This window comes from Chiloscyllium plagiosum, unplaced genomic scaffold (genome assembly GCF_037043375.1).
Source record: "Chiloscyllium plagiosum isolate Xiang-an unplaced genomic scaffold, Cpla_swu_hap1 HiC_scaffold_14, whole genome shotgun sequence".
NCBI lineage: Eukaryota > Metazoa > Chordata > Chondrichthyes > Orectolobiformes > Hemiscylliidae > Chiloscyllium > Chiloscyllium plagiosum.
Window position 1 is genome coordinate 18,488,192 of NW_028270152.1, and position 16,579 is coordinate 18,504,770.

A 16,579-nucleotide genomic window follows, 5' to 3' on the forward strand; every position below is an offset into this window, starting at 1 on the left:
ATAAAGTCAGAAAGTATGGGATACAGGGAGATTTGGCTATCTGGATTCAGAATTGGCTGGCTGACAGAAGGCAGAGAGTGGTTGTGGATGGACAGTATTCTGCCTGGGGTCAGTGTTGAGTGGGGTCCCGCAGGGCTCAATTCTTGGGCCTCTGCTCTTTGTAGTTTTTGTAAATGACTTGGATGAGGAGATTATGGGGTGGGTTAGTAAATTTGCAGATGAGACAAAGATTGGAGGTGTCATCAATAGTATAGAGGGCTGCTGCAGCATGACATAGACAGGATGCAGAGCTGGGCTGAGAAATGGCAGGCAGAGTTCAACCTGGATAAATGCGTAGTGATGCAATTTGGAAGGTCGAATGCGAATGCTGAATATTTGATTAAAGAGAGGATTCTTGGCAGTGTGGAGGAACAGAGGAATCTGGGTGTGCAAGTACATAGATTCCTCAAAGTTGCCACTCAAGTGGATAGGGTTATTAAGAAAGCGTATGGTGTTTTGGCTTTCGTAAACAGGGAAATAGAGTTTAAGAGTCGCGAGGTTTTGCTACAGTTCTACAAGTCCCTGGTGAGACCACATTTGAAATAGTGTTCGGTTCTGGTCGCCCTACTATAGGAAAGATACAGTTGTTTTGGAGAAGGCCATGAGAAGGTTTATCAGGACGGTCTGGAGAGCTTGTCTTATGAAGAAAGGTTGAATAAGCTCAGACTTTTCTCTCTGGAGTGGAGGAAGAGAGGAGACCTGATTGAGGTGTACAAAATAATGAGAGGATTGAATGGTCAATAGCCAGGGACTCTTCCCCAGGGCAGGATTGACTGGTACGAGGAGTCATAGTTTGAAGATATCAAGAGGAACGTATAAAGGAGACGTCAGAGGTAGGTTCTTTATGCGTTGCCAGCTGTGGTGGTGGAAACAGAGTCATTGGGGACATTTAAGTGACTGCTGGACATGCGCATGGATAGTAGTGAATTGAGGGGTGTGTAGGTTAAGTTGTTATATTGTACATTTAGGATTAAACCTCGGCACAACATCGTGGGCCAAAGAGCCTGTTCTGTGCTCTACCTTTCTATGTTCTAAGCCTTAAAGTATAAAGGCAGTAGGAGTATACTTAAGAGGGAAATCAGGAGGTCAAAAAGAGGACATGAGATAGCTGTGGCAAATAGAATTAAGGGGAATCCAAAGGGTTTTTACAATATACTTAAGGACAAAAGAGTAACTAGGGAGAGAATAAGACCCCCAAGATCATCAAGGTGGACTTTGTGTGTAGCCACGGGAGATGGGGGAGATATGAAATGGGTATTTTGCATCAGTGTTTACTGTGGAGAAGGTTATGGAAGATATAGAATGTCAGGAAATAGGTGGTGACATCTTGAAAAATGTCCATATTACAGACGAGGAAGTGCTGGATGTCTTGAAATGCATATAAGTGGATAAATCGCCAGGACTTGATCAGGTGTACCCTTGAACTCTGTGGGAAGCTAGGGAAGTGATTACGGGGCTCCTTGCTGAGATATTTATATTGTCGATAGTCACAGGTGAGGTGCCGGAAGACTGGAGGTTGGCTAACATGGTACCACTATTTAAGGTGGTAAGGACAAGCCAGGGAAATCCAGACCAGTGAGGCTGACATCGGTGGTGGGCATGTTGTTGCAGGGAATCCTGAGAGACAGGATAGAAATGTATTTGGAAAGGCAAGGACTGATTAGGCATAGTCGACATGGCTTTGTGCGTGGAAAATCATTTCTCTCAAACTTGATTGAGGTTTTTGAAGAAGTAAGAGGATTGATGAGGGCAAAGTGTTGGACTTGATCTACATGGACTTCAATAAGGTGTTTGACAAGGTTCCCCATGCAAGGTTACATCACCTGGAATAAAGGGAGAACTAGCCATTTGGATAAAGAACTGGCTCAAGGGTAGAAGACAGGGTGGTGGAGGAGTGTTATTTTTCAGACTGGAGGCCTGTGACCAGTGGAGTGCCACGAGGATCGGTGCTGGGTCCACCACTATTTGTCATTTATATAAATGATTTGGATGTGAGCGTAAGAGAGATAGTGAGTTTGCAGATGACACCAAAATTGGAGGTGTAGTTGACAGCGAAGAAGGTTACGTCAGATGAACACTGGATCTTGGTTAGATGGGCCAATGGGTTGAGGAGTGGCAGATGGAGCTTAATTTAGATAACTGCGAGGTGCTGCATTTTGGGAAAGCAAATCTTAGCAGGACTTATACACTTCATGGTAAGGTCCTAAGGAGTGATGCTGAACAGAGAGACCTTGGAGTGCGGGCTCATAGTGGAGTCACAGGTAGAAAGGAAAGCAAAGATGGCTTTTGTTATGCTTTCCTTTATTGGTCAGAGCATTGAGTACAGGAGTTGGGAGGTTATATTGCAGCTGTACAGAACATGGGTTAGGCCACTTTTGGAATACAGTGGAACCTTGATTATCCGAATGAGACCGGTGGGCACTGTTTCGTTCGGATGTCTGATTATTCGGTGAATTGATTCAGTGCCTCACCTGGGGCTTGGTTTTCTGTTAAGTCTGATCCCTGTTCAGGAGACTAAGCAGGAGCAGACTGTGTGAACCCCTGCCCGCCCCCCCAACTCTGTCCAACACCCCCTCTCCAGGGCAGCCAAGCTGGACACCAACAACAAGACTGCTGCCGCCGCCTTTTGGGAGAGTGAGTCTCCAAATAGCATGAGCACACTCAACTTTTTACTGTCACATTTTGACAGGTTCCAACTTTGCCCTGCACAGGGCAATGTTGAAATTATCTCTGGAAGGGGAGTTTAGGATACATGCCTGTGTAGAACTCCAGGCAAAGTGTCAGGAGAGAGCAAGTGGGTTGAATGTCAGTCATTTGGAGACGGTGCCTGGGCTCTCATCAGTCCAGGACTGTTCTCGGCAGCATTTCAGTAAGCCAAGTTCACTTTTAATTGCTGTAAATAAAAGACTCAATCAGTGTTGGAAATGCATCTTTGATGTAATGTTTCTACCAGGACCTCTATCTCCTTTGGATAATCAGATATTCGGAAAATAGAGGTTCTTCTGTATTGCATGCAATTCTGGTCTTCCTATCGGAAAGATGCTTTGAAACTTGAAAGGGTTCAGAAAAGCTTTACAAGGATGTTGCCAGAGTTAGAGGATTTATGGAGAGGTTGAATAGTCTGGGGCTGTTTTCCTTGGAGTGTCTGATGCTGAGGGGTGATCTAATAGAGGTTTATAAAATCATGAGGGGCATGGATAGGATCAGTAGACAAGGTTTTTTCCCTGGTGTGTGGGAGTCCAGAACTAGAGGGCATAGTTTTAGGGTGAGGGAAAAGATAAAAAAGACCTAAGGGGCAACTTTTTCACAGAGGGTGGTGCATGTATGGAATGAGTTACCAGAGGAAGTGGTGGAGCCTAGAACAATTGCAACATTTAAAAGGCATCTGGATGGGTATATGAATAGGAAGGGTTTGGAGGGATATGGGCCCTTCAGTTGGGACTTGATTGGTTGGGATATCCGGTCAGCATGGATAAGTTGGACTGAAGGGTCTGTTTCTGTGCTGTACATCTCTATGACTCTAAATGGCGATGGCTAGCATGAGGGGGACATAGCTTTAAATTGAGGGGTGATAGATATAGGACAGATGTCAGAGGTCATTTCTTTACTCAGTAGTAGGGGCATGGAAAGCACTGCTTGCAACAGCAGTGGACTCCCCTCATTGTCTGTGAACCCTGCACTGCCTGATTCTATCTCCTACGAAAGATTCACAAACTTGACTTTCCTGGTTGACCCAATGTCTCAGCCTGCGCCTGTCCCAGTGAACGGATCTCTGCATACTTTGACACTGTCCTGTTCCCCTTAGTCCAGGAACTTCCCACCTATGTTTGGGACACCACCCATGCCTGTTGCCACCACCAAGATGTTTGTTTCCCTGGCCCCCAATGCTTTATCTTCACCATGGACATCCAGACCCTGAACACCAATCCGCCACAACAAAGGCCACAAAGCACTCGGTTTCTTCCTGTCATGCCGTCTCAACCAGTACCCTTCCACCAACACACTTGTTTGTCTGGCTGGTCTGGTCCTCACCCTCAACAACTTCTCCTTCCAATCCTCCCACTTCCTCCAAGCCAAAGTGGTAGCAATGGGCACCTTCATGGGACCCAGCTGTGCCTACCTCTTTGTCGGGTACGTGGAACAGTCCATCTTCCACAATTACACTGGCACCACCTCCCACCTATCCCTCCGCTATATCAATGACTGTATCTGTGCCACCACGTGCTCCCATGAGGAGGTTGTACTGTTCATTACCAAAACCTTCCACCCTGACCTCCAATTCCCCTGGACCATCTTGGAAACCTCCCTCCTCTTCCTGGACCCTTCAATCACGGACAGGACTGGCGACAGATTAACCACGGACATCTACTATAAGCCCACTGACCCCCACAGCTGCTTAGACTATACCTCCCACGCCATTCCTTATTCCCAATTCCTCCCCTGCAATTCCCTTGCCTTCATCCAAGGCCCCAAAGGATCCTTCCACATTTCACATAAATTTACCTATACCTCTGCCAGTGTCATCTACTGTGTCCATTGTACAGTGGTCTTCTCTACATAAGGGTGACAGGACGTCGCCTTGCGGATCATTTCAGAGAACATCTCTGGGACAACGCACCGACTAACCCCACTGCCATGGTTGAACACTTCAACTCCCCTTCCCGTTCTGTCAAGGGCATGCAGGTCCTGGGCCACCTCCATCGCCAAACCGTTACCACCCGACGCCTGGAGGAAGAACACCATTTTACGCCTTGGGACCCTGCAACCACACGGGATGAATGTGGACTTTAATAGTTTCCTCATTTTCTCTCCCCCCCCCTCCCTCCCTCCCCTCCACCTATCACCACCTTCCTTACCTTCATCTACCCATCACTTTCTCAGCTACCTTCCCCCAACTTTCCCATTTATCTCTCAGGCCCACAAGCCTCATTCCTTTTCCAGCACCACACTCTCGACTGGCCAACTTTAAGGACATTTAAATGGTCATTGGATAGGCATATGAGCAAGAATGAAATAGTGTAGGTTAGTTTGGTTTCACGGGTTTGTGCAACATCGGGGGTCGAAGGGCCTATATTGCACTGTTCTATTTCATATGTATGTTGACAACGCTTACCTCGCAATCTCTCTCTTTTCCATTGTCTCCAGTATTTGTTGCTTTTGTGTGATCCAGTATCAATTGTGGGAGAAATATTATCTTATCAAATTCAGTGATACCAAAGCCATTGACAGTTTGGTCTCTGAGACATATTTCATTCTCCAGCCACATTCTCCCTTTCCATTTTCTGAGGCTGAACTGAAACTCTTTACATTTTGTCATGTTTCACGTTGAGCTGAGCTTCTATTATCAATATGATCTACTTCCACCTTCTCATTTTAGCCTGTCTCATTCTGTGCTGTTGTTACACTTATGCATCTTTGCATATTCCAGTGATCTATTGCCTGGTGTCTCATTCTCCAAGTTCTGTATTTCTTAATTGCAAGATCTGCAATCTGTTCCCTAAAGCACACAGTCACATTACACCAGTGTGTGTTGGTTGACCAAAGTTGGTTAGGGCCACTTTGATTTGAAATTCTTGACTTTGTGAAATTACTCCATGCTGTTGTCCCTCCTGATTTCTGTAGCCCCTCAAACTGTACAACACTTACCTGTTCACTCGTCCAATTCTGATCTCTTGCTCATTACCAGTTTCCTTTGGTAATCATACCTAGCCCACAAGCTAGGCAGTTATTTCTGATACCTTCTTGATTTAGGTGCTCATTAAAACCTGCCCCTCAGACTAGTTGGTTGCAGTATCTCTGACTGCCTCATTGTATAATATTTCTGTCAAATGCTTTGGGCTGATTTGCTTTTTTCAAGGTAAAAACAATGAATGCAGATGCTGGAAACCAGATTCTGAATTAGTGGTGCTGGAAGAGCACAGCAGTTCAGGCAGCAGGTCTACAAGTAGAAGTTATTTGCAATAACTGGATTGAGTACGTGTAATTTGAAACACCTTGAAGCGAATGCAAATTAATGCCACGCGGGCTTTAACTATTTTTGCATCAAATTATTTTTAAGACTTAACTGAAATGAATTAATACCACAACCGATCTTTAAGCACTGCTTTCCCTACCCATGGTTAGATGAAATATCGAGACAGAGCAGCAGAAAGAAGAGAAAAGTATGGAATCCCAGAACCTCCAGAACCCAAGAGGAAGAGGTTTAATCATGCTGCCACCATGTAAGTTTTTGTCATTATTTTCAGGTGTGTCTAATTTGTCTTAAATGACTAATAAATCCTGATCAAAGCGAGAACTTGATTTGAGTATTAACTAATCTTTGTCCAGTTCCTTCTGCTTTTTCATTTTAGAAAAGGTTTTTGAATAGGAATTTTATTTCTAAGTTGCTGATGTCAATTCCTCTTTTGTTAATTGAATTTTTAAAAAATATATAACCAGGCAGCCAATTAAAATTGAAGGAATTATTTAACTTGGTGTGATGAAAAATGCAGTGGGAAGAAATGAATAGAAAGCAACATGCAGTTGCTAGCTGGTTTGCAAAAATGATCAGAACTGAAATCCACGTTAATATGCTTTGATAACTTGGAGTCATAGACCTGTGCAACATGGAAACAGATCCTTCAGTTCAACTGGTCCATGCCAACTAGATATCTTCAATTTAATCTGGGGTTCCATTTGCCAGCATTTGGCCCATATTTCTCCAATCCCTTCCTATTTGTATACCCATCCAGATGCCTTTTTAAATGTTGTAATTGTACTAACCTCAACCACTTCCTCTAGCAGCTTATTCTAAATATGTACCACCCTCTGTGTGAAAAGGTTGCTCCTAAAATGACTTAAGTCTTTCTGCCTTCACCTTAAACCTATATCCTCTAGTTTTAGACTCCCCTACCATGGCATATCACCTTATCCATGTCCCTCATTAGTTACCTTAGTTAGAATTAGAAAATAATCTGACTTTTTGAGCAAACACATTGTTTTCTTTCAGTTGTCTAATTTGAGTAACTGGATCATTTTAATCCTCTAATGCTAAAATTATTGATTCATCAGAAGTATGCTTTATTTCACAAATGAACAGGCCTAAACCTCAGATTTAATTTAGGGCAACACCTAGAAGGGAACCTCCCTTGAAGGAAAACAAGTAATTTCTAAGGGCATGAAAGCAAAGCTGGCAAAGGTAAACTGACAATTTAGGTTAAGGGACAGGTCAGTAGGGATGCAGTGCCAAACATTCTAGAAAGCACAGACATTGACTCGCATGGATGCTGCCTTGACCCCCTGTGATTTCAAGCATATTGTGTTTTCAATACAGGTTCCACCATATGCAGTAATTTGCTCCTGCAGAATAAATAAGATTATAGATAAGCAGGTTTCTAAGGGATGGATCTACCATCAATGTATGAAACTCAAAAGTCAGACAATTGTGCAAAGATAGGTGACAGGTCAGAAAATTGGACAGATTATCTAAAACAGCAAATTAATCTTTTAGTAATTATAAATAGCAAAGAGAAAATTAGTCAAAAATATAAAAACCAGAAATGTTGATTTTTTTTTTGAAGTTACCAAACTTAAGTGAGTTATCCAGTCCCTGGATCCTGATGAATTTCATCCTAAGGTCTTAGAAGAAGCTAGTGAGAATTTATACATTTGATTTAATTTTCCAAAATTCATTAGATTTGGGTAAAGTTCTTTCATATTGAACTCATTGATTAAATACATGGAACATGAGTCGCTTGATAACTGTAGTAGTATTAATAAATATGAAACCAATGCTTCCAATTTATCCATTGCCACCTTTCAACTTTTTTTGAAAGTGTTTGGTTCTTGTCTCTCACAAGCTGTTCCTTTTTAACAAGGTTGTGTTTGGCTTATGTTCTTCTGGTTTTAGAGCCAAGAACTAGGGAGTATGGTCTCAGTTTAAGAAATGAGTCATGAGCACTGAGTTTAAAAATGTTTCCGCTTGGAACCGAATGTGAATCATTGAATTATTTCTCCAGGAGTTGAGCATGCTCACTGGGTTTATTCAAAACAGCAATCCATGTTTTTGAATTGTAAGAAGGTTTGGAAGTTAAGTGAGAAACTATTTGGGAATCAATCATGGAGTTTCGTAAATGCCAGAGCAAGCTTGTGGCTTATTCTTCTTGTATTCTTGGAACATAGAATTAAGCCATTTAGCCTGTCAGTCCAGCTTCTTTCAGTTAGATATGCCTGATCATTCACCTTAATGCCATTTCCCACATTGCCTCATATCTCTTGGTGCCATTGTTAATCAGAAAGCTCCCCAGTTCTCTTGTGAATTTGCTCAATAATTGAGGTTCTATGGCTCTCTAGGGTAGAGAATTATACAACTCACCACTCTCCTTTTCAGTTGTAAATGTCCTATCCCTTATTCTGAGACTATCCCTTGGTCTAGACATACCAACCAAAGAACATCCAGCCTGTCACACCCTGCTGAGGATTTATACGTTTCACTGAAGTCACCTTATTTCAATTAGATTATTTCAAAGAATCTTATTTTTATGTGACTAGTATTGGGTTGACACCACACCAGATGTAAAGGTTATTATTTCAGAATTCTCAGCACTTGAAGGATTTAGCAGGTATTGTGGTGAATTGCTTCTATATTAAATAACCTTTCTTGAAAAGGGTTAAAGAATATTGGGGTGAAAATCCTGTTACATAACAAACATTTTCAAATGAACAAATTGAACGCATTTTCTGACAGTATTGAGTTCTGTGCTTATGAAGATCAGAAACCAAAATATGTTTTCATTGCAACAGTGATTTTGAACAGCCAACAAAAAATGGTATTAACAGTGACAACATTGGGAGCAGAATGCTTCAGGCAATGGGTTGGAAAGAAGGCTCGGGGCTGGGTCGAAATCAGCAAGGTATTACAGCACCTATACAGGTATGGTACTTTGTTTTCTATTTTTTCAATTATGGTCATTTGATGTAATTACCATTTAATATCAGTGATTGTTTGATTCACAAAGCTAATGCCTTGATATCAATAAATGTTTTGTTCTTGATTAATACATTCACAATTTTGAGAAATTGAAGTCTCCCAAGTTAATTTTCACTCTGCATTTGGTGGTCATGGCCAGCGTGATATTTTGGAATACTACCTGATTTGAAGCTGTTTCTGAAAAGGATAGATTAAGAGCCAGTTGTGATGCTCACACTGTTGAGTTGCCGGGTACCTGCTGTTCACAGCCAGCTGGTCTATTACTTATAAAACTACTGTAATTAATCACTAATGAGAGAGGAATAGGCGTGGAGTGATATTTGAGAATAAGGTTATTTGGACATTCATACAGTTCCCTAACTACAATTAAGTCATTTTGATTTTTACCTGTGCATAGTAAGGCATTGAACTTGGGATATTAAGCCCACTTATTTCTGATCATAGTCGATGTACTAGTATCTACATATGATTTCTCCTGCATCTTAGCATATTCTGTGGCCCAATTTACTGTTTAATAAAATGGATCTACTTATTGAGTGGTTTGGTGGAGACTAACTATATTTACATAGACAATATTTTTGGTTGGATTTCTGTGGTATTCTGCATGGCTGCCAATTAAAGCAGCATTTTGAGACAAATGGGCTAACAATCTGCCCCAAGATGTTTTGAACTTGTCTTTCAAACAATCTTCCAAGATTTGAGCTGGGGTGGGAGTAGGATGATAAAATTCAGCAATTTTTTCAAAATATCTATAAATCAGATGTATTTGTTCAGTGTAATTGTGAAACTGGCATTCCTGTACCAATTCAATTATGTTCGCGATGAGGGTGGAATCTGCAAAGTAGAATAATGGAAGTTTATTTAAACATTTGTGGTGTTGGCATGAATGCTCGTCAAAATATAGTCAAATATATGGTGAGGAATTATTAGCTACTATTAGCTGTCAACCTTTCAATATGGAAATATTCTACCTTTGTAACTGGGGAGTCATGAGAGGCTGTAGTTCTACTTAAGTAATTGTTCATGTCTGAATGAACCCAAGATCTAATTCCATAACAGTTTGACTGCTTGGTACTTTTATCCTTGTTTAGTTTGGTAGGAATGGGGAACATTTGAACATTTTTGAACTTGCATTATTTCTAAAGCATTCAGTTCAATTGATATTTGATTTCAGGCTCAAACAAGGATGAAAGGTGCTGGTTTGGGAGCACGAGGAAGTTCATATGGTGTTACTACTTCAGATTCCTACAAAGATGCTGTTAAAAAAGCTATGTTTACAAGATTTAATGAATTGGAGTAATTTGAAAGTGACTGTACATATGTAAATACTTTTTCCTAATTTTTGCTACTGGATATTTACTTGAGTAAACAGTGCAATTTGTCTGTAGGAAATGTAATTTTTTGATGCTTTGGTTAAATCTTATTTATGTTAAATGTACAATGTACATTTTGTATTGTCCATCAAGTGTATAATAATGTATCTACTGTTTTTTTTGCAGAATAAATTTTGAAAAGAATCCAAGCACTTGTGTAGTCAGTTTCTACTTTGCAAAGCTGTAATTTTCAGAATATAAGGGGTTTCTTAACTGCATCATAAATAATCCATTAAAATTGTAATGTAAAAATTTATGGAGAAGATGTGGAGTAGTTCTTATGTAAATATTACTCTACTTCGGTCTTTAAGGTGAATATAGAATGTGTTTCTAATATTTGAGACTTCTCAATCTGTGCAATTAATCCTGAATACTGTTTCAGGAGCTGCTGCGTTATTACTTTGAGTCTGGACTTTTGACCATGGCATTTATTTGTAAAATGTTTCCAGATTTCCAAATGTATTGACCCAACAATTATCCTTCGATCAACACCTAAAACATGACCTCGTCATTTCATTTCTTTCATTCTGGAAGTTTGGTGTGTGCAGCTTTGCCACAATTCGTTCGCAGTGACCACTCTTCAAATGATGCTTTAGTTTTAAAGGATGGTGAGGTGTTGTTTTTATGCCAAGTCCTATATTTGTAAAGGAGAAAGTGAGGTCTGCAGATGCTGGAGATCAAAGTTGAAACTTTATTGCTGGAACAGCACAGCAGGTCAGGCAGCATCCAGGGAACAGGAGATTCGACGTTTCGGGCACAGGCCGAAAGAAGGGCCTGTGCCCGAAACGTCGAATCTCCTGTTCCCTGGATGCTGCCTGACCTGCTGTGCTGTTCCAGCAATAAAGTTTCAACTATATTTGTAAAGGTCCCTTCCTCTAACTTCTGAATATAAATTTTAAAATTTCAGGACCTACAAATAATAGGTTTATTATTAATAAAGGACAAATGCATTGCTACATGAATGACTAAGAATTAACTTGAGCTACTTAATGTTGCAAAGATTTCTTATTTGAGAATTCCTTTCTTCAGGAACAATGTTTTGAGGACAGAACCTTTAAAACCATTTGTGATGTTGAAGGGTAAACCTGATAATTGACATGTCATGTAAAACAATACAGGTATAAGTTTAAAATCTTATCATTAACTGATATGCTGTGGTTCGTTTAATGGTGATGTGGAAACTAAATATGGGCTGGAGATGCAACAAACATGTTTTCATTTTGGAGTCTAAAATGACATGCACAGCTGATGTCCAAGCCGCTATTGCAGCAGGTTTGCCTATCCTAATGAATGCATTTAACTGGTGATATTTAAGTTGTCGAAAATGCAGCCATTTATATTTCTCCATATAGCTGTATACTGAAGGATATGTGGAGACAAACAACTTTACGCTGTCTTTTATATTCATTCACATGTGTGTTAGGCCAGCATTTGTTGTCCATTCCAGAGGGAAGGGTCAACCACATTGCTTTGCTTTGGTTCTGGAGTCACATGTAGTCCAGACCAGTAAGGATGGCAGTTTCTTTCTATAAAAGGACATTAGTGAACCAGATAGGTTTTTCTGATGATTAACATTCGTAATGCCGATTGATGATAAACTTTGTGGAATTTGAATCCAGTAAACATTTGGCAATCTGCCATGGCAGGGTTCATACCTGGGTCCCCAGAACCTATTTTAGTGTCTGGATTCACAGTTCAGTAATAATACCACTAGGTTATTGGCTTTCTGTAAAAAAAAAAACACCAAACTGATTTCCTGCTTTGTTTTGCTGATTCCTTCCTTTTATAAATGGAAACAATTCCTATCTTGATTCTCTAAAATGGCAGAATCTAATAAAGTTTATCCACTTCAGATAATAAACACAATCTGTACGTTTATTGCTCGTTGAGCGAACCTACACCCAGGACCTCAACCTGACCTACAAATCTTAAAACTTGCCATTAGATACAATTGCAAATTTCAAGCTTTACATTTGCCCTTCTCTTTTGGTAAGGATGGGTGGGTGACACATGGTCATCTAAATGTAAATATCATTACAGCTTGTTTTTCTGTTTATTTTGCTTTTAATGTAATGTCTAACGTGGACGTATGAGCATTTGAAAATAGTGACACTGAGCAACATGAGATAAAAGATCCAATCATCAAAAGGTTGGTGATGCAGGTGAGAGTGCCAATGCTGAGGTAACTGAGAGCCCAGTCACTGATTTATAGGGGAATTAGGGCTACGCAAGAGGCCAGAATTAGATCACCACGAGTATTTCTTAAGACCATGAAACTGCTGCATAGGCGGGGGATGGAGAGAAAACCGAAAATATTCTGCATCAATCGGGTGTGTGTGAGAGAGTGAGCTGCTGTCAGATGGTCTGAATTATACAAACCAGTATGGCCATTGGGGCTAAAACACTTATTGGGCAATCTTGGATAAATGACATCGATCCTGAAGACAGAGATAAAAATTTAAACAATTGTGCGTTACAAGAGTTTGAAAGTGAGTTGCATCTACTCCTGTGATGAATGGCTACGGAGTGGTCACATAACCAAATAACAGTGGCATTTCGCCGAACAGCCCTCAAATGAGTTTGGGAAGGGTAGGTAGGGTCTCGGCGGATGATCTTGCAGCTCCTCTGTGCAGGGGCTGCAGAGACAGCTTGACCTTTCCACGCCTGTGGCTGCTCCGCATTTCAGCGGAAGCGCGCATGTGCCCCGTCACCGGCAATACGCTCAGCGGTCTCAACGCGCATGTGCAGTATCGTGACTGGCAGTGCGCATGTCTCCACGCGTTGGTCGAGATTGCGAGTGTCCAGAACCGTCACTGATAATACGCCTGAGGTGGCTTCACTCCCAGGTCGGAAGTGCGCATGTGTCGAACCGTCACCGGTAATGCGCATGCGTGAGTCTTCATGACGTACACTGTGGCCGTTAACGGTCGCGCTTATTTCCAATTGTCGCTCCTGGATCAACCGCTTCTACATTCTTTATCGTTATTATCGATTCCCCGTCAGTCAAATCTGAAATAGTCAAACAGGTTATCTCACGATCCTCCTGAACCGCTGGAACAAATATATAGAGAGATCTCAGATTTATGTAAGAATAATAAGGATGTTAATAGTAGGTGATTTTAATTTTCCAAACATTGACTGAGGCAACCGTAATGTTAAAAGTTTGGATGGTGAAGACTTTGTTGAGTGTGTTCAAGAAAACTTCCTTTATCAATTTGTAAATCAATGTTCTTTATCAATTTGATCCTCTTGGATGAAACTATGGTTAAATTTAAAATACAGCTGGATAGTGTGAAGATAAAATCTTATATTAGGGTGTGCTTGAATAAAGGGGACTATGATAGAATGAGGGAGGCCCTGTCTCACGTTGACGGCTGGAAACACTGACTTTATGGTGCGACAGTTGACGAGCAGTATGAAGCAGACAAAAGATGGGGAATTATAGACCAGTGAGCTTAACCTCTAGTGCAGAAAATGCTTAAATCTATTATCAAGGAAGAAATAGCAGGGCATCTCGAAAGAAATTGTCCCATTATACAGACGCAGCATGTGTCCATGCTTCACATACCTTTAGGAATTCTATGAAGGCACTTCAAGAAAGGTGGACAACGGGGACCCAGAGGACAAGGTGCAAAGAGTGGGGATAAATGAGTGCTATTCTGGCTGGCAATCAGTGACTCGTGGTATGCCTCAGGGATCATTGTTGGGACCACAATTATTAACAATTTATACAGATGATTTGGAGTTGGGAACCACATGTACAGTGGCACTGCTTATTCCAAGCAAAATAATATAATCACTTGGAAGTAATCTTAAGTATATTATGTACACCAATTACGTATTGAACAGTAACCAGACCAACCTCTTGAACTTCTTTGTGGAAGTGATAACACAAGTATACTGGGAGAGCCCTAAACATGATGCGCCTTAGCATTAAGAAAGTTCTTTCAATGTTTCACATTTTTTAAACTGTAAGTTATTGGGATTTAAGATGAACTTGGAAAATATAAGAAGCTAACTGAAGGTTAGAAAATAAGGGTACTTGTGAGAGTTGTGATAGAGTGAATGAAGAATTGAGTGGAATATCTCATGCTTGGTATTGCAAGCAGTACTATGAGTGACCTGGACTTAGGAAGTTAAATCAAAGTGATAAATTTGGAGATGTTGTGGTTGTACTTGAGGCAGCTCAAAATACGTAATGAGCCTGACAAAATGTGCCTGGAAAGCTAAAGTTAATGCTTGTCATCCTATGAAAGGAAACTGCAGGAAGAGGAGCTTCTTTCCATAAAACATAGGAGTGGAAGCAAGGCCATTCGGCCCATCGAGTCCACTCCGCCATTTAATCATGGCTGATGGGCTTTTCAATTCCACTTACCTGCACTCTCCCCATAGCCCTTAATTCCTTGCAAGATCAAGAATTTCAATCAGGATTCCCGCCCACCTTCCAAGGATCCCTTCACGCACCTCCAACACACTCCATCCACCTGGACACCATGCTGGCCTATTACCCACCCTCAATCTTTTCATTTCCAACTGCCGCCGAGACATTAACCGCCTCAACCTGTCTACCTCCCTCACAACATGCAGCCCTCCACTCCCTCTGCTCCAATCCCAACCTCATCATCAAACCAGCGGATAAAGGGGGTGCAATGGTAGTTTGGCGCACTGACCTCTACGCCACTGAAGCCAGACAGCAACTCGAAGACACCTCCTCCTACACCCCCTCAACCATGACCCCACCCCCCCATCACCAAACCATCATGTCCCAGAACATACACAACCTCATCACCTCAGGAGATCTCCCACCCACAGCTTCCAACCCCGTTGTCTGGAAATCCCGCATCACCCGATTCTACCTCCTTCCCAAGATCCATAAGCCTGATCACCCTGGCCAACCCATTGTCCCAGCCTGCTCCTGCCCCACCAAACTCACCCCAACAACCTCGATACTGTCCTATCCCCCCTAGTCCAGGAACTCCCCACATACATTCGAGACACCATTCACGCCCTCCACCTCCTCCAAGACTTCTGTTTCCCTGGCCCCCAATGCCTCATCTTCACATTCACATCCAATCCCTCTACACATCCATCCGCCATAACCAGGGCTTCCAAGCCCTCTGTTTCTTCCTCTCCCGACGTTCCCTTCCACTGACACTCACCCTTAACAATTTGACCTTCGAATCCTTCCACTTCCTCCAGGTGAAAGGGGTAGCCATGGGCACCCGTATGGGCCCCAGCTATGCCTGTCTCTTCGTCGGCTATGTAGAACAGTCCATCTTCCGTAGTTACATCGGCATCACTTCCCATCTCTTCCTCCGCTGCATTGAAGTTGAGCAGTTCATCAACTTCACCAACACATTCCACCCCGACCTTAAATTCATCTCCGAAACCTCCCTCCGCTTCCTGGACCTCTCCATCTCCATCAACGGTGACTCACTCAACACTGACATTTTCCAGAAACCCACCAACTCCCACAGCTACTTGGATTACACCTTCTCCCACCTTGCCTCCTGCAGAAATGCTACTCCGTATTCCCAAAACCTGTGCCCTTTCATCTCCATCCAAGGAGCCTTCCACATCCATCAAAGTTTCACCTGAACATCCATCAATGTCATTTATTGTATCCGTTGCTCCCAATGCTGTCTCCTCTACACTGGGGAGACTGGATGCCTTCCCGCAGAGCACTTTAGGGAACATCTCCGGGACACCCGCACCAGTCAACCCCACCGCTCCATGGTCCAACATTTCAACTCCCCCTCCCACTCTGCAAAGGACATGCAGGTCCTGGGCCTCCTCCACCACCATTCCCTCACCACCCAACGCCTGCAGGAAGAAGGCCTCATCTTCCGCCTTGGATCACTTAAACCCCAGGGCATCAATATGGATTTTACCAGTTTCCTAATTTCCCTCCCCCCACCTTATCCCAGTTCCAACCTTCCAGCTCAACATCATCCTCCAGACCTGTCCTACCTGCCAGTCTTCCTTCCCACCTATCTGCTCTATCCTCCTCTCTGACCTACCACCTTCATCCCCACCCCCATCCACCTATTGTACTCTTTGCTACCTTCTCCCCAGGCCCACCCCCGCTCCCATTTATTTCTCCACCCTGGAGGTTCCCTGCCTTCATTCCTGATGCCCGAAACATCGATTTTCCTGCTCATCAGATGCTGCCTGACCTGCTGTGCTTTTCCAGTACCAC

The 16,579-nt window shown here is 42.3% G+C and overlaps 1 protein-coding gene across 1 annotated transcript in view; it reads left to right on the top strand.

Moving 5' to 3' along the window:
• The window catches only part of LOC122558857 (RNA-binding protein 5-like), a 52,239-nt gene extending 41,710 nt beyond the window's left edge, over positions 1-10,529 (top strand). Inside the window, exons 23-25 of the mRNA XM_087994102.1 lie at positions 6,163-6,260; positions 8,821-8,950; positions 10,182-10,529. Coding sequence (XP_087850228.1) covers positions 6,163-6,260; positions 8,821-8,950; positions 10,182-10,307 — 354 coding nt within the window. The 3' untranslated portion in view covers positions 10,308-10,529. The remainder of the gene's footprint in view (positions 1-6,162; positions 6,261-8,820; positions 8,951-10,181) is intronic.
• Positions 10,530-16,579: the final 6,050 nt, after the last annotated feature.